At 45.2% G+C, this 18,128-nt stretch overlaps 1 protein-coding gene across 6 annotated transcripts in view; it reads right to left on the reverse strand.

Annotated features, from left to right (window-relative positions):
- LOC130277031 (capping protein, Arp2/3 and myosin-I linker protein 3-like) overlaps nt 1-18,128 on the reverse strand; it is a 530,598-nt gene that overhangs the window by 383,871 nt on the left and 128,599 nt on the right. For all 6 annotated transcript variants that reach the window (XM_056527256.1, XM_056527257.1, XM_056527255.1 and 3 more), the window contains exon 6: nt 8,744-8,835. In XM_056527256.1, the coding sequence (XP_056383231.1) occupies nt 8,744-8,835 (92 nt within the window). The remainder of the gene's footprint in view (nt 1-8,743; nt 8,836-18,128) is intronic.

Below are 18,128 nucleotides of genomic sequence, written 5' to 3' on the forward strand. Positions count from 1 at the left end.
GGTTCTTTTTTAACATATTTATCATTCTGTCAGGTTTTAAAAAAAAACACATCTACTTACCTTCTGCCCCTCCCATGGTGACTCAGTTGCCCGAAGTGATGTCCCGCCTTGGCAAGTGATTTCTTGGGGCCAATCTGATATATTAACTTATTAAGCCCTGCCCCCAGGCTTCTTCCTGGAGCCGTAGTGTAGCCGAGCCGTGGTGTGATGTGTTGATCACATGGAACCCGGAAAAGGAGTGCCCCTTGGACTGCAAGAGGGCAACGGAGGAACCAAGGGGGATGGGGGGGCAAGAGGGTAAGTAGATGTTTGTTTTTAAACCAGAGTACTTTCATAATTAGCTCCAAGCTGTATATAAAAATGCTGTACATTAGATGGCTTTTGCCAGAGTTTAACAACACTCCAAGGCTATATTCCCATATTCCCAGGAGTAAGTTTAATACAAAGAAAAAGTCTTTCCATTTTCATATTTCTCTGTGTCAATAGCTCTTCTTATTTTGATAAAAATACATGTACTGACAAAAATGAGTACCAGAATGAGACTGAAAATAAACTGGGTGGGAACTTATCCTAGGCTGGTACAAGAAAGTTAAACAGATTTGTAAAATTACTTATACTTTAAAATCCTAACCTTTCCAGTACTTATTAGCTGCTGTATACTACAGATATACTACAGAGAAATACGTGAATTCATTTTCTGTCTAACCACAGTGCTCTCTTCTGACACCTCTGTCCGTGTCAGGAACTGTCCAGAGCAGGAGAGGTTTTCTATGGGGATTTGCTTCTAATCTGGACAGTTCCTGACACGGACAGAAGTGTCAGCAGAGAGCACTGTTGTCAGACTGGAAAGAAATTCACGATTTTCTCTCTAGTATACAGCAGCTGATGAGTACAGGAAGGCTTTATATTTAGAAATAGAAGTAATTTACAAATCTGTTTAACTTTCTGGCACCAGTTGATTTTAAAGCCTTCGTTTTCCACTTGTTTCCACCGGTGTTCCCCTTTAATTTTTGTGTCTGTATCAAGATCACAAGTCTCAGCCCGACCAAGGGTCTACAGACCTAAAGTTTGCTATGATAATATACATTTTGGTCATTAGGCCTGTAGTCACTCCAGGATTTGCATTCAAGAGAAGGAAACAAAAATGTGCTTGTATTTTGGAAATGAGAAGTTGGCTACAAAGCGTACCTGTAATTTCAGGTGACTTTTCAGGAAAACCTATGTTTACATGAGAAGCGGCACTATTTCTGGCCATTATATAACATGTATACGGCATTGTCAGCAGATTTTTGACACACTTTAAAAATTTCTAGGCTCATTAAAGAGGACCTGTCGCCAACCCAAAAATGTTTAGATTTTGCTGTCATCAAACAGCTTAGGGTGACCCGATCCCACACCTTTTAACAGTTTTTTGATGTGCCCTCCTATTCCAGAGATAGGAGGGTTCATAGTTTGCCTGACAACTCAGAATTAGTCAAATGGGCATGAACTTAGTTTTAGTAATGGGAGTAAATATTAAGTCATAGGCAGGGTTATACAGTCAAGGGGTGTGAAAGTTTTACAGTGAGAGGCTTGTATGCTTATTACACACTCCCTGACTGTATCATCCCGCCCATAACCTGATATTAACTCATTTTATAAAAATTTAAGTTAATCTGTCATTAGCAAAAACTTTTTTACATAATGTAGAAAATAACATTATGAAGGACATTTATCATTGTTGCTTTGGTAAGCAAGTTCTGTAGGCATTTTTTTTCTTGCTATGGTTTTGCTTATGTATGACGTATTAATTATAGTATCACAGGGGGTTGATAAATTTAGCTCACATAAGCAAAAAACAATAAATCACTTTTGAATTCCATTTTTTAGCACGTATAAGCAAAAACCAGTCTTTGTAACCCCAGCTCAAGTCGCAGCTGTGAAAAAAACTCACTCTTGCAGATAGGTGCAGTTGCAGTATAGAAGCAAGGAGACAGTGCTTATAAATCAAAGTTCAGTGTTTTATTCACACTCAGCACACGGCAAACAGTCTTTAAACACAGAACAAAGAAAAATGTAACAAAATTCCACCTGTAGTTCATGCCATGCGGCATCAAGCAAGACTTTTCCAGGCCTCCAGCTAGGCTGTTCAGTAGCTTACACTTTTGGGAGCAAGCACTGGGAAGATCATAATATAGTAACCCACCATTCCTAGGAACGACTTCACCTGTCGGGTAGTGACAGGTCAGGGCCAATTCCGGATGGCCGATATTTTGTTTACCTGGGGTTTGAAAACTCCACACCTAATGACATACCCCAGGTATTTGGTCTCTATCAACCCTATGGCACACTTTTTGGGGTTAGCAGTTAACCTGGCCTTCCTTAGGGAGTCTACCATTGCCTGTACTTTTGGAAGGCAACTTTTCCAGTCTGTACTGTGGATGATATCGTCCAGATAAGCTGAGGCATACCAACAATGTGGCCGAAGTACAATATCCATTAGCCTTTGAAACGTAGCGGGGGCACCATGTAAACCAAAGGGTAACACCTTGTACTGGAACAAACCTTCTGGTGTAAAAAAGGCTGTTTTCTCTTTGGCAGCCTCCATCAAAGGGACCTGCCAGTACCCTTTAGTGAGATCCAAATCAGAAAAATACTGAGCCTGTCCTAGCCTTTCAATAAGCTCATCAACTCGGGGCATGAGGTATGCATCGAGCTTGGACACCGCATTAAGTTTGCGGAAGTCGTTGCAGAACCTCAACGTACAGTCTGGCTTGGGTATTAGGACTATCGGACTGGCCCACTTACTCTTTGATTCCTCGATGACATCCAGCTTTAACAACTGCTGTACTTCTTCTGAAATGGCTTGTCGCCGCGACTCAGGTACCCGGTATGGTTTTAACCGTATTTTTACCTGTGGTTCGGTGACAATGTAATGGCAGATGACAGAAGTATGCCCAGGAAAGTCTGAGAACACATCAGTGTTCCTACTGATGAACTCCCTGGCCTCTGTTGAAAGGAAAGGCTGTCAGCAATTTTCACTGTGGCAACCGCTTCCCTCGCACCAGACTGAGGGACGGGAAACTCCATCAGAACAAACCTGGCCAGGGGCTGTCATCCATATCAGTCTCCCTATCTTTCCAAGGTTTCAACAGGTTTACATGGTACACTTGCTCTGGCTTCCTTCGCCCAGGCTGGTGTACCATGTATGTCACCTCACCTACCTTTTTGATCACTTCATAGGGACCTTGCCACCTAGCCAGAAATTTACTGTCGATTGTTGGAACCAGAACCAGAACCCGATCTCCCGGGTTAAAATTCTGAACCTGAGCCTGGCGATTATAAACTCTGCTCTGAGCTCGCTGAGCTGCCTCCATATGTTGCCTAACCAAGGGCAACACTGTTTCCATCCATTCCGGCAACTGCATGGCATACTCAATTACACACTTGTGTGGTGTGGGCTGTTGTTCCCATGACTCTTTAGCTATGTCCAACAGACCACGTGGATGTCTTCCGTATAGCAGTTCAAAGGGCGAGAACCCAGTAAAGGTAGTAAAAGGTCCCAATTTTTCCAATCTCTAGCCACCACCCGCTTCAACAAATTTTTTAAATGTTTGGTTAAACGTTTCTTCCAGGCCGTCCATTTGCAGGTGATACATGGAGGTCTGTAGCTGTTTTACCTGCAGTAACTTACTAGGTTCTTTCATAAACGGGGTGCCTTGGTCAGTCAACACCTCTTTAGGTAAGCCCACTCGGGAAAACATCTCCATTAGCTCCTTAGCTATGAGTTTGGCCAAGGTATGTCGAAGAGGCAGCTCCAAGGGATACCTAGTCGCATAGTCCAGGACTACCAGGATGTGTTGGTGCCCCCTAGCAGATTTTGGCAACGGACCTACCAGATCCATAGCGATCCGTTCAAATGGGACCTCAATAATCATAAGGGGAACCAGGGGATTATGGTAACGTGGCTGGGGGCTAGTTATTTGACATGTTGGACAGGATTCACAATACCTCTTGACCTCTTACTACACACTGGGCCAGTAAAAACACTGCAAAATTTGGTCCTGCGTCTTCTGCTGGCCCAGGGGCCCCCTAGAACATGTTGATGGGCTAACTCTAACACCAGTCTCCGATACGCTTTAGGCACCACCAATTGTTCCCCATTCTCACCCTGCACCTGATTTACCAGGTACAGCATCCCCTGATGGACTACAAAGCGGGGGTACACAGTCTAGTCCCCCGGTTGTTGTGGTGCACCTTCTACAACTAAGACATTTTCCCAGGCCTGCGATAATGTCGGGTCTTGGTGCTGTGCTGTACCGAATTTTTCTCCGTAGACATTGAGGTCTGCAAACTCGGGATCTGACGGCAGCTCCTCTACATCTCCTACCATCACTTGCAGTGGAGATGATTCCGTCTCTTCCACTGTAGGAGTGGTCACTCCAACCGTGGTTGCTTCTGACTCAAGTTCCCAGGGTTCCAGGGTCACCCCTGAGTAGGGCCAGTCTATTGGGGACACCCCTGCCTCACAGGTCTGAGGAGTTCTTAACTGGGACCACAAAGACACAAACTCTGGAAAGTCTCTCCCAATAATCAGTTCATGTGGTAGCTTTGTAGCAACGGCCACAACCTCCCACCTTCACCTGGCAGAGGTGACCCGAGTTTCCTGCCCTGGGGATACCTGTGGCCCAGTCTCTGGGCATACAGGGATGGCCGTAGCGCATAGTTTGCGTGCATCAGTTCCTGTCACCGGGGACAATTAGCCTTAACATGTCCAGGTTCATTACAGTCCCAACATAACAACGGGGCAGGGTTTTTTGGGCTTTTCATATGCCTGGGCAAGGGTGGGGACCTCCTGGATTCAACCGCCCCCTCCCACAGTTGGGTGGTGGCCTTGTACCTCTCCACGCGGTCTACCATACCCAAAGCATTGCTAGGTGACGCCTGGCCAATCCAGCTCTGGAGGTTGTAAGGCAGAGCCCTCCAGAACATATCGGCCAGGAGTTGGTCCAGCATGGCAGTGGGACTCAGGACCTCCGGCTGCAGCCACTTCTGCAGCCGCTGCAATAAGTCATAATATTACGGCCAGACAGGCTCAGCAGACTTATATACCCACTAGGTAATCCAGCAGTACCTTTAAAATGTTGAATCTTTATTCATTTCTTTAAAATACAGAGCACACTATCACCATGCCGGCAGGCGATTCACATGGATGCGTTTTGAACGCATACGCATGATCAAGAACGCGCATGCGTTCGAAACACGTCCATGTGAGTCGCCTGCCGGCATGGTGATGGTGTTTGGAGTGTGCTCTGGATTTTAAAGAAACGAATAAAGATTCAAAATTTTAAAGGTACTGCTGGACTACCTCGTTCTTCAATTGCTTACACGTATGAAGCCGGGCCAGGCTTGAAGTCCGTGCAGACCGTGGAGGAGGTGAGCTGAAAGAACTTTTTGTTTTCATTTATATACCCACTGCCTTACTCGCTGGGCCCGGACCCACACATTTACGCCCGTCTTGCCAAGATCTCACCCTTGACGGTGTCATAATCAGCAGCCCACTAGTCCCGGAGTAACCTCTCCCTCACGGCCACTTTTTCAAAGACCGCCAGGTAGGACTCAACATCATCCGCGGGAGTTATCTTTGGCATACCCATCCGAACAGCCTTCCGGGCATCAGGGGTGGTCCAGGTCGTTGCTGCAGTTTGAAGCGCCATCACCTGCTGTAGCAGTAGCTGGTTGGTCTCCTGCTGGTGCTTGTAGGCCTCCTGCTGTTGCTTGGTGGACTCCTGTTGAGTGCTTTTATAACTGCCTCCATTTTGATGACACTTGTCGGCAGGGATGTTGCCACTAGCAACCACTCCAACAGGTTATCCCAGGCTCAGTTCTTAGCAGACAGCGTGCTGCAACTCAAACGCTGACCTCACTGCATTGCCCACATCCTCCACCAGATGGGGTGACTCGCTCTTGCAGATAGATGCAGTTGCAGTATAGAGGCAAGGAGACAGTTCTTATAAATCAAAGTTCAGTGTCTTATTCACGCTCGGCACATGGCAAATAGTCTTTAAACGCAGAACAAAGGAAAACATAACAAAAGTCCACCTGTATTTCCTAGGTGTTTGTTCACACCTGAGTTCATGCCATGCGGCATCAAGCAAGACTTTTCCAGACCTCCAGCTGGGCTGTTCAGCAACTTCCACTCTTGGAGCAACCACAGGGAAGAACTCCACATACAGCTTTCTCTGGCACTGTGAGCTGCAACTAGCAAATCCCCCTCAGCTGGTGAGGCAGCCTAGCTTTAAGGCCATCCTGGATTGGCCTTCCAGCCATACTACGGCCATAGTGTCAGTCTGCATTGCAGTACAGACACTGAATAATACTGGCTCTTACTTCATCAAAGCCAGGAGCCTTGGTGACACATATCACCCATCCACCACGATGCCTTTCACTTTCTCACTATATATGTATATACATACATACATACATACACATACACTGTAATGTGTGTGTGTGTGTGTGTGTGTGTGTGTGTGTGTTTATTACATTTTTTACCACTTTTTCCACCCTAAATGTATTAACCCATTTTTTGTTTGTTTTTTTTCTTCTCATTTTAGATCTGTGTATCCTGTGGACTACTTCAGATTTGGGGGACTACTATGATAACCAGTGTTTTTTTTTTTTTTGCTTAATATTAATAAAATGGTTACCGAGGTTTTGTGTGGGAGTATTTTTTAAAATAAGTAAATAAATAAAATAAACACATTTATAAAACATAACAGGCTTAGCAGCTTTTTTATTTATTTACTTAACAGGCTTAGTAGTGGAAGATATCTTATAGAAGGAGTACATTACAAAGCCATGGCTTAGAATTAGCCACAATTACAGCTAGCTCTAACCCCCAACTATTACCCCGGTACCCACCGCCACAGGGGTGCTCGGAAGAGCCGGTACCAAGAGGCCCAGAGCATCAAAAATGGCGCTCTTGGGCCTAGGCGGTAACAGGCTGGCGTTATTTAGGCTGGGGAGGGCCAGTAACAATGGTCCTCGCACACCCTGGTATAGTCAGGCCATTGCTGCTTGGTTGGTATCTGGCTTAGAATAAAAATAGGGGGAACCCCACACGTTTTTTCATAAATAAATAAAAAAAAAAACTGCGTAGGGTTCGCCCTATTTTCATTCTTAGCATGATACCAACCAAGCAGCAACAGCCTGACATTACCAGGGTGGGCGAGGACCATTGTTACTGGCCCTCCCCAGCCTAAATAATGCCAGCCTGTTACCACCCAGACACAGGAGCGCCATTTTTGACGCTCCGGGCCTACTGGTACCGGCTCTTCCCAGCACGCCTGTGGTGGTGGGTACCGGGATAATAATTGGAGGAGGTTAGTGCTAGCTATTTTTGGGGCTAACGCTAAGCCCTGGCTTAGTAATGGATTCTGTCTATAAGACAGCTTTCACTACTAAGCCTGTAAAGTAAATAAAAAATAAATAAAAAAACACAACATGTTTAAAACAACTTTTATTTTAAAAAAGCACTCCCCAACAATCTCTCCTTTACCTCGCTGCATAACCACAACTCCCTGCATGCCTTCCCTACATGCTGGGAGTTGTAGTCTTTTAACACTGCAGGCAAGAGATGTGCTTGTCACCCTCCCTGCCGCATGACTACAACTCCCAGCGTGCAGCAGGGGGGGGGGGTCAGCTGACAAGCTTATCACCCGCCCCCGCTGCAGGACTTCAACTCTCAGCATGTCCTTACTGTAAGGGCATGCTGGGAGTTGTAGTCCTGTTGCGTGGGCGGGAGATGGGCGGGAGGGTTGCAAGCTTGTCACCTGCCCGCACATCTCCCGCCTGCCCACACCGCAGGACTACAACTCCCAACATGCCCTTACAATAAGGACATGCTGGGAGTTGTAGTGGTGCAGCGCAGGCGGGCGGAAGATGTGCAGGCGGGTGACACAGGACTACAACTCCCAACATGCTGTTACAATAAGAACATGCTGGGAGTTGTAGTGGTTCGGCGCTGGTGGGCGGAAGATGTGACAAGCTTGTCACCCGCCCGCACATCTTCCACATGCCTGCACTGCAGGACTACAACTCCCAGCATGCCTTTACAATAAGGACATGCAGGGAGTTGTAGTGGTGCAGCACGGGTGGGCGGGAGATGTGCGGGCAGGTGACAAGCTTCTGCCCGCCCATGCTGCACCACTACAACACCCAGCATGTTCTTACTGTAAGGGCATGCTAGGAGTGCGGCACAGGCAGGTGACAAAGAAGCCAGGAAAGCAGGCAGCATTGCTTAGGTAGGGCAGATTGGTATATTTTTTGCTTACCTACAAAAGTCGCCCAAAAAGTTGCTTACGCGCACGTGCGACTTTTGGTGTGACTTTTGTAAGCAAAAAAAAAAAAACTCTAAATCCCTTGATAAATCTCCTTCTATATGTATATTTGTAATATACATTGTTTAAATTTTTTTTATATTTTTGTCCTCGCAGCTATTGCCTGTGTGTCTCTGTGAGCAGACCAAATGTGACAATCAGGGCTCTGTGCAGTGAGGCTTTGTGACATGCTTCCAACCCATACAGCAGGATGATTGATAAGCCAGGAGTCTGCATAGTCCTGCTTGTCCAGCCCACACTTTCTGTATTTGGTCTCCACACAGAGACACACAGGCAATAGCTGTAGGGACAGGTACAAGATGGAGTTGTGTTTCATGTAAATTGTACTTGTTTGTAAAAATAATTTTTATTGTTTTTTCTGTTACCACAAGGTCCTTGGTTACTTGTACAGTCTTCTAGATGATTAGAAATCCATGTATAATTGTCTTGTAGCTCTGGATTTTTTCTTATTAGTGGTCTAAAAAAAAAATCCACATAATGTTTAACATCATATACTTTCTTTAATGTGCATTACTGATAAAATAGTATCTATACTATAAAAGTGAATATCTGTTTATGTTTATATCTACTGGTATCTAAACTCCTGAACCGTAGAGATGAGCAAACTTTTGAAAAGTTTGGTTTGCCAGACTTGCCAAACTTTTCAGAAATCACGGTTCGGATTGGTTCGATTTGAACTGGTGATGTAAAGTTTTCTGCATGCGCTCCCAGTTTTCTAGGGACTGCGCCGTTAGCGCAGAGCTGGTGCTAGTCAGGGGAGTCCGTAGTAAACTGTGAGCACATGCACAATTTACTACGGACTCCTGGTGCGTAGTTAGAGTAGGTAGTGTAGTGGAACAGGCGGGGAGGGAGACAAGTGTATTTAACGTAGTGTAAAGGTAGGGTTACCGTAGTTTAACATCAGTGTAGTGTAGCTAGCTTAGATTTAACATAGTTAGCGTACCTTAGGTTTTAAAGTGAAAGGACGTAGGTTAGATTTTAAAGTAAAGGCAGCCTAAGGCATAGTTAGTGTTGCATATTGTTAGCGTAGTTTTACACAGTGTAGTGTAGCGTAAGGTTACCGTAGTTTTACACAAGTGTAGCGTAACTAGCTTAGTTTTACAGACAGATGGAACGTACTTTAGGGAATGTAGCAAAGGGTTGTAGCGTAGCTGAGTCATACAGTGAAGGGGCTACAACTCCTAGCATGCCCAGGCAGCCAAAGGCTGTACAGGCAGGATGGGAGTTGTAGTTTTGCAACAGTAGCAGAGGCCATTGCGCCCTGCTACATTAAAGTAGCAGAGGCCATTGTGTTCTTCTACATTAAAGCAGCAGAGGCGACTGTGCTCTCCTACGTTAATGTAGCAGAGGCAGTTCTGCTACGCTAAAATAGCAGAGGAGAGTACGTCCTTCTACATTAATGATGCAGATGCCACTGTGCTCTGCTACGTTAATGTAGCAGAGGCAGTTGCCATCTCCTACGTTAATGTAGCAAAAGCCATTGCGCTCTGCTACATTAAAGTAGCAGAGGCCATTGTGCTGGGAGTTGTAGTCCCTTTACTTTAAAATCTAACCTAGGTCATTACACTTTAAAACCTAAGCTACGCATACTACGCTACAATCTAAGCTAGAAGTATGTCCTTCTACGTTAATGAAGAAGAAGCCATTGCGCTCTGCTATGCTAAAGTAGCCTAGGCAATTGTGCTTTGCTACTTTAGCATAGTAAAGGTGAGTAATTCCTTCTACATTAATGTAGCAAGGGCCACTGCACTCTGGTACATTAAGGTAGTGGAGACAGTTGCGTTCTGCTACGTTAATGTAGCAGAGGCCATTGAGCTCTACTAGGTTAATGTTGCAGAGCTGAGTGTGCCCTGAGCTGCATTGGTTTGTTCATTAGGGGTATACAGCCATCTATATAGATGGCTGTATACGGTGATCAGAAGACCACTTACCAACCTCTGTTCCCGCTCCGTCACTAGACATGGAGCTACACTGGAAGATGACAGAGCTGGAATGAGGGTGGTAAGTCAGGATATCCAGGGAGGAACACTCAAAAATGTACTAACCCGTTTTCTTATCTTTTCGTTTCAGATACGTGAATTCCGAGAACGTCGTCAGATTTGGTGGACTATGGCGATGACCTGCGTTTTTTTTTTTAAATAGTTAATGAGGGCTGTGGGGGGTGTTTGTTTTCTAAAAAAAAAATGTTTTCACTTGTGTTTTTTTTTAAATTGCTTTTAAGGCTTAGTAGTGGAAGCTGTCTTATAGACGGAGTCCATTACTAAGCTGGGGCTTAGTTGAAGCCCCCAAAACAGCTAGCGCTAACCCTCAATTATTACCCTGGTAACCACTGCCACAGGGTTACTGGGAAGAGCCGATACCAACAGGCCCAGAGCATTAAAGGGGTACTACCGTGGAAAACTTTTTTTTTTTTTTTAAATCAACTGGTGCCAGAAAGTTAAACAGACTTGTAAATCACTTCTATTAAAAAATCTTAATCCTTCCAGTACTTTTTAGGGGCTGTATACTAAAGAGAAATCCAAAAAGAAATGCATTTCCTGTGATGTCCTGACCACAGTGCTCTCTGCTGACCTCTGCTGTCCATTTTAGGAACTGTCCAGAGAAGCATATGTTTGCTATGGGGATTTTCTCCAGTTTCTAAAATGGACAGCAGAGGTCAGCAGAGAGCACTGTGGTCAGGACATCACAGGAAATGCATTTCTTTTTTGGATTTATCTTTAGTATACAGCCCCTAAAAAGTACTGGAAGGATTAAGATTTTTTAATAGAAGTGATTTACAAATCTGTTTAACTTTCTGGCACCAGTTGATTAAAAAAAAAAAATTTCCACGGTAGTACCCCTTTAAATATGGTGCCCCTGGGCCTAGGAGGTAACTGGCTGGCGTTATTTAGGCTGGGGAGGGCCAGTAACAATGGTCCTCAACCACCCTTGTAACATCAGGCTGTTGCTGCTTGGCTGGTATCTGGCTTAGAATGAAAATACGAGCAATTCTGTGTGTTTTTTTTATTTATTTTTTCTAAAATGTGTGAGGTTCCCCACATTTTCGTTCTCAGCCAGATACTAACTAAGCAGCAACAGCCTGACATTACTGCAAGCCTACTACATTAACGTAGCAGATCGGAGTGACCTCTGCTACATTAACGTAGAAGCATGTGCTTTTTGGGCACATATTAACGTTTTCAGTCATGTCACAGAGACTATGAAAAGTATGAATAAAATGTATTAAATAGACGGACACAGACCAAAAGAAGGACAGAGAGAGAGATACAGGAGTTGTCCAGGAAGATTGGAAAATAGCAAATGTCGTGCCCATTCACAAGTGTTATGATTCGGCAGGCTGGAGGTGGATCCTCTGTGTCAGAGAAGGATTGGAGTGGACCGTACTGGTGGACCGGTTCTAAGTTGCTACTGGTATTCACCAGAGCCCGCCGCAAAGCGGGATGGTCTTGCTGTGGCGGTAGCAACCAGATCATATCCACCAGTAACGGCTCAACCTCTCTGACTGCTGAGACAGGCGCGGTACAAAAGGACAAGGCAAGAGCAAGGTCGGACGTAGCAGAAGGTCAGGGCGGGCAGCATAGGTTGTAGTCAGGGGCAACAGCAGAAGGTCTGGAACACAGGCTTGGGACATACACTAAACGCTTTCTCTGGCACAAGGCAACAAGATCCGGCAAAGCAGTGAAGGGGAAGTGAGGTTATATGAGCAGGGAGCAGGTGGGAGCCAATTAGACTGATTGGGCCAGGCACCAATCATTGGTGCACTGGCCCTTTAAATCTTAGAGAGCTGGCGCGCACGCGCCCTAGAGAGTGAAGCCGCGCACGCCAGAACGTGACAGCCGGGGACCGGAACAGGTAAGTGGCTTGGGATGCGATTCGCGAGCAGGCGCGTCCCGCTATGCGAATCGCATCCCTGTCGTGAGTGTCAGTGCAGCGCTCCCGGTCAGCGGGTCTGACCGGGGCGCTGCAGAGAGGAGAACGCCGCGAGCGCTCCGGGGAGGAGCAGGGACCCGGAGCGCTCGGTGTAACAACAAGAAAGCTAGTAGGGAGAAATCAAGCAACTATATGCCAGTAAGTCTGACATCAATAGTGGGGAAATTAATGGAACACTTACTAAAGGATAGGATTGTGGAACATCTAAAATCCCATGGATTGCAAGATGAAAAACAACATGGGTTTACTTCAGGGAGATCATACCAAACAAATCTTATTGATTTTTTTGACTGGGTGACTAAAATAATAGATGGCAGAGGGGCAGTAGACATCGCATATCTAGATTTTAGTAAGGCTTTTGACACTGTCCCACATTGAAGACTTAACAATAAACTACAGTCATTGAGCTTGGACTCCCATATTGTTGAGTGGATAAGGCAGTGGCTGAGTGACCGACAACAGAGGGTTGTAGTCAATGTAGAACATTCAGAGCAAGGTCTTGTTACCAGTGGGGTACCTCAGGGATCTGTACTGGGACCAATTTTATTTAACCCCTTCCCGCTATTGGACGTATGCATACGTCCAGGCGAATTACACGTTCGCGCAAATGGACGTATGCATACGTCCAAGCGATCTCCTGCTCTGCCGCGGGCAGCGCAGGAGATCGCGGGTGGGACTCAGCTGTCAATCACAGCCGGAGTCCCACCGCAGCTGCCGGGGCCGCGATCGCGCCGGTCCCGGCAGCATTAACCCCATAGATGCCGTGATCAGTCTGATCACGGCATCTATGGTGTTTGCAGGGGGAGCGCTCTCCCCCTGCCCATCAATCGCGGCGCCGCGATAAAATAAGGGGGATCGGGGGTGTCCAAGACACCCTCGATCCCCCTTGAAGAGATAGGAGTGAGGTGGCAGGGTTGCCACCCCTCCTATCCCTGCTATTGATCGGCGGAGCGGCCGACCAATAGCAGACTGGGGGCGGGGGGGTTAAAGTTCGGTTCCCCGCGCTATGCCCGCCCATCGGTGTCCGGGCACAGCGGGGGGGAACCGTGCAGTAGCGGCGGCGGCGGCGATCACTTACCCGGCGGCGGCGGCGGCGGCTGTGATCACGGCGGCGGTGGAGGTAAGTATGACGCCGCGTGTGCAGAGTCTGTTGCCTAGCAACATCTGCAGGGCGACAGTTTAGAGAGTGGTCTCTAAACTGTCGCCCTCCAGATGTTGCAAAACTACAACTCCCACTATGCCTTGACAGCTGTTTGCTGTGTTGGCATGCTGGGAGTTGTAGTTTTGCAAGATTTAGAGGGGTTCAGGCTAGAGATCACTGACAGTGGTCTCTAAACTGTAGCCCTCCAGATATTACAAAACTACAACTCCCAGCATGCTCAGACAGCAGTTTGCTGTCTTAGCATGCTGAGATTTGTAGTTTTGCAACATCTGGAGGGCCACAGTTTAGAGACCACTGTCAGTGATCTCCAGCCTGAACCCCTCTAAATCTTGCAAAACTACAACTCCCAGCATTCAGGAACAGCAAATGGCTGTCTCGGCATGCTGGGAGTTGTACTTGCGTGCATCCAGCTGTTGCATAACTACATCTCCCAGCATTCTCTTTGGCAATCAGTACATGCTGAGAGTTGTAGTTCTGCAACAGCTGGAGGCACACTGGTTGGGAAATACCGAGTTAGGTAATAGGTTCTATTACCCAACTCAGTATTTTCCAGTGTGCCTCCAGCTGTTGCAAAACTACAACTCCCAGCATGCACGTTCTGTCAGTGCATGCTGGGAGTTGTAGTTTTGCCCCCCCCCTTCCCATGTGAATGTACAGGTTACATTCACACTGGCGGCGGATTACAGTGAATTCCCTGCTTCAGGTTTGAGCTGCAGCAGCCGCAGCTCAAACTCCTAGCGGGAGACTCAGTGTAATCCGCCGTCAGTGTGAATGTAACCTAAAAACACTACACTTACATAAAATAAAGAGTAAAACACTACATATACACACGTACACTGCCCCCCCCCCCCACCACCCCTTCCCCCCCAATAAAAATGAAAAACGTATCCTACAGCAGTGTTTCCAAAACGGAACCTCCAGCTGTTGCAAAACAAAAACTCCCAGCATTTCCGGACAGCCATTGACTGTCCAAGCATGCTGGGAGTTTAGCAACAGCTGGAGGCACCCTGTTTGGGAATCACTGGCTTAGAATACCCCTATGTCCACCCCTATGCAAATCCCTAATTTGGGCCTCAAATGCACATGGCGCTCTCACTTTGGAGCCCTGGCGTATTTCAAGGCAACAGTTTAGGGCCACATATGGGGTATCGCCGTACTCGGGAGAAATTGCCTAACAAATTTTGGGGGGCTTTTTCTCCTTTTACCCCTTATGAAAAGGTAAAGTTGGGGTCTACACCAGCATGTTAGTGTAAAAAAAAAAACATTTTTGTACACTAACATACTGGTGTTGCCCCATACTTTAAAATTTCACAAGCGGTAAAAGAAAAAAAGCCTCCAAAGTTTGTAACGCAATTTCTCCTGAGGAAGGAGATACCCCATATGTGGGCGCAAAGTGTTCTGGGGACGCACAACAAGGCTCAGAAGGGAGAGTGCACCATGTAAATTTGAGGTCTAAATTGGTGATTTACACAGGGGTGGCTGATTTTACAGTGGTTCTGACATAAGTGCAAAACAATAAATACCCACATGTGACCCCATTTTGGAAACTACACCCCTCACGGAATGTAACAAGGGGTACAGTGAGCATTTACACCCCACAGGTGTCTGAGATCTTTGAAACAGGGGTCTGTGAAAATGAAAAATAAAATTTTTAATTTACACAGCCCACTGTTCCAAAGATACGTCAAATGCCAGTGGGGTGTAAATTCTCCCTGCACCCCTTATTACCTTCCGTGAGGGGTGTAGTTTTAAAAATGGGGTCACATGTGGGGGGTCCACTGTTCTGGCACCACGGGGGGCTTTGGAAATGCACATGGCCAAATTCTCTCTCCAAAAGCTCAATGATGCTCCTTCTCTTCTGAGCATTGTAGTTCGCCCCCAGTGCACTTCACGTCCACTTATTGGGTATTTCCATACTCAGAAGAGATGGGGTTACAAATTTTGGGGGGGTATTTTCTGCTATTATCCCTTGTAAAAATGTAAAATTTGGGGGAAAACAAGCATTTTAGTGTAAAAAAAATATTTTTTTTTTACATATGCAAAAGTCGTGAAACACCTGTGGGGTATTAAGGTTCACTTTACCCCTTGTTACGTTCCCCAAGGGGTCTAGTTTCCAAAATGGTATGCCATGTGGTTTTTTTTTCTGTCCTGGCACCATAGGTGCTTCCTAAATGCGGCATGCCCCCAGAGCAAAATTTGCTTCCAAAAAGCCAAATATGACTCCTTCTCTTCTGAGACCTGTAGTGCGCCAGCAGAGCACTTTTCATCCCCATATTGGGTGTCTTCTGAATCGGGAGAAATTGGGCTTCAAATGTTGGGGGGTATTTTCTGCTATTACCTTTTTTAAAAATGTTAAATTTTTGCTAAATCAAGCATTTTTGGTAAAAAAAAATTATTTTTTTTACATATGCAAAAGTCGTGAAACACCTGTGGGGTATTAAGGTTCACTTTATTCCTTGTTACGTTCCTCAAGGAGTCTAGTTTCCAAAATGGTATGCCATGTCGTTTTTTTTTGCTGTCCTGGCACCATAGGGGCTTCCTAAATGTGACATGCCCCCCGAGCAAAATTTGCTCTCAAAAAGCCAAATATGACTCCTTCTCTTCTGAGCATTGTAGTTCGCCCGTAATGCACTTCAGGTCAACTTATGGGGTACCTCCATACTCAGAAGAGATGGGGTTACAAATTTTGGGGGGTATTTTCTGCTATTAACCCTTGCAAAAATGTGAAATTTTTGGGGGAAACACACATTTTAGTGAAATTTTTTTTTTTTTTTTTTACATATGCAAAAGTCATGAAACACCTGTGGGGTATTAAGGCTCACTTAATTCCTTTTTACGTTCCTCAAGGGGTCTAGTTTCCAAAATGGTATGCCATGTTTTTTTTATTTGCTGTTTTGGCACCATAGGGGCTTCCTAAATGCAACATGCCCCCAAAAAACCATTTCAGAAAAACGTACTCTCCAAAATCCCCTTGTCGCTCCTTCGCTTCTGAGCCCTCTACTGCGCCCGCCGAACACTTTACATAGACATATGAGGTATGTGCTTACTCGAGAGAAATTGGGCTACAAATTCAAGTATAAATTTTATCCTTTTACCCCTTGTAAAAATTCAAAAATTGGGTCTACAAGAACATGCAAGTGTAAAAAATGAAGATTTTGAATTTTCTCCTTCACTTTGCTGCTTTTACCGTGAAACACCTAAAGGGTTAAAACACTTACTGAATGTCATTTTGAATACTTTGGGGGGTGCAGTTTTTGTAATGGGGTCATTTATGGGGTATTTCTAATATGAAGACCCTTCAAATCCACTTCAAACCTGAACTGGTCCATGAAAAATAGCGAGTTTGAAAATTTTGTGAAAAATTGTAAAATTGCTGCTGAACTTTGAAGCCCTCTGGTGTCTTCCAAAAGTAAAAACATGTCAATTTTATGATTAAAATATAAAGTAGACATATTGTATATGTGAATCCAAAAAAAATAATATTTGGAATATCAATTTTCCTTACAAACAGAGAGCTTCAAAGTTAGAAAAATGCAAAATTTTCAATTTTTTCATCAAATTTTGGGATTTTTCACCAAGAAAGGATGCAAGTTACCACAAAAATTTACCACTATGTTAAAGTAGAATATGTCACGAAAAAACAATCTCGGAATCAGATTGATAAGTAAAAGCATTCCAGAGTTATTAATGTTTAAAGTGACAGTGGTCAGATGTGCAAAAAAGGGCTGCGTCCTAGAGGTGAAAATGGGCTGTGTCCTTAAGGGGTTAATATCTTCATTAGTGATATCGCAAAAGGTCTCGATGGTAAGGTATGTCTTTTTGCTGATGACATATAGATATGTAACAGGGTTGATGTTCCTGGAGGGATACGCCATATGGAAAAGGATTTAGGCAAACTAGAAGAATGGTCAGAACTCTGGCAACTGAAATTTAATGTGGATAAGTGCAAAATAATGCACCTGGGGCATAAAAACACTCAGGCAGAATAAAGAATATGTGACACAGTCCTGACCTCAGTATTTGAGGAGAGGGATTTAGGATCAATTATTTCAGAAGACTTAAAGGTAGGAAGACAATGTAATAGAGCAGCAGGACATGCTAGCAAAATGCTTGGATGTATAGGGAGAGGTATAAGCAGTAGAAACAGGGAAGTGCTCATGCTGCTGTACAGAACACTGGTGAGGCCTCACTTGGAGTATTGTGCACAGTACTGGAGACTGTATCTCCAAAAGGATATAGATACTTTAGAGAGATTTCAGAGAAGAGCTACTAAACTAGTACATGGATTGCAGGATAAAACTTACCAGGAAAGGTTAATGGACCTTAACATGAATGTGGAGAGTTAAAAAATGGGGTTTGTTGAGAGTGCTCCTGTGTGACGACGGCGGTCAAATAAAGCAGAGGTCTGATGAATGTTCCTAATAGATCCGATCTTAAAGAACCTGATCCCAAAAAGACCTGGATTGACCTTCCAGCGGGGGCAAATCATCAAGAACATACTTGCTCCGAGACGTTTAAGAAAAGGGAAAATGAAAAAGCTACACACCCTCACTCCGGGATCCTACAGATGTGGGAGCAAAGGATGCCTCTGTTGCCAAACCATTCTACACGGAAGACAATCCTTTACTTCAAAATACATTACCACGACATTCAAAATA

The sequence above is a fragment of the Hyla sarda genome, chromosome 6 (assembly GCF_029499605.1).
Source record: "Hyla sarda isolate aHylSar1 chromosome 6, aHylSar1.hap1, whole genome shotgun sequence".
Lineage (NCBI taxonomy): Eukaryota > Metazoa > Chordata > Amphibia > Anura > Hylidae > Hyla > Hyla sarda.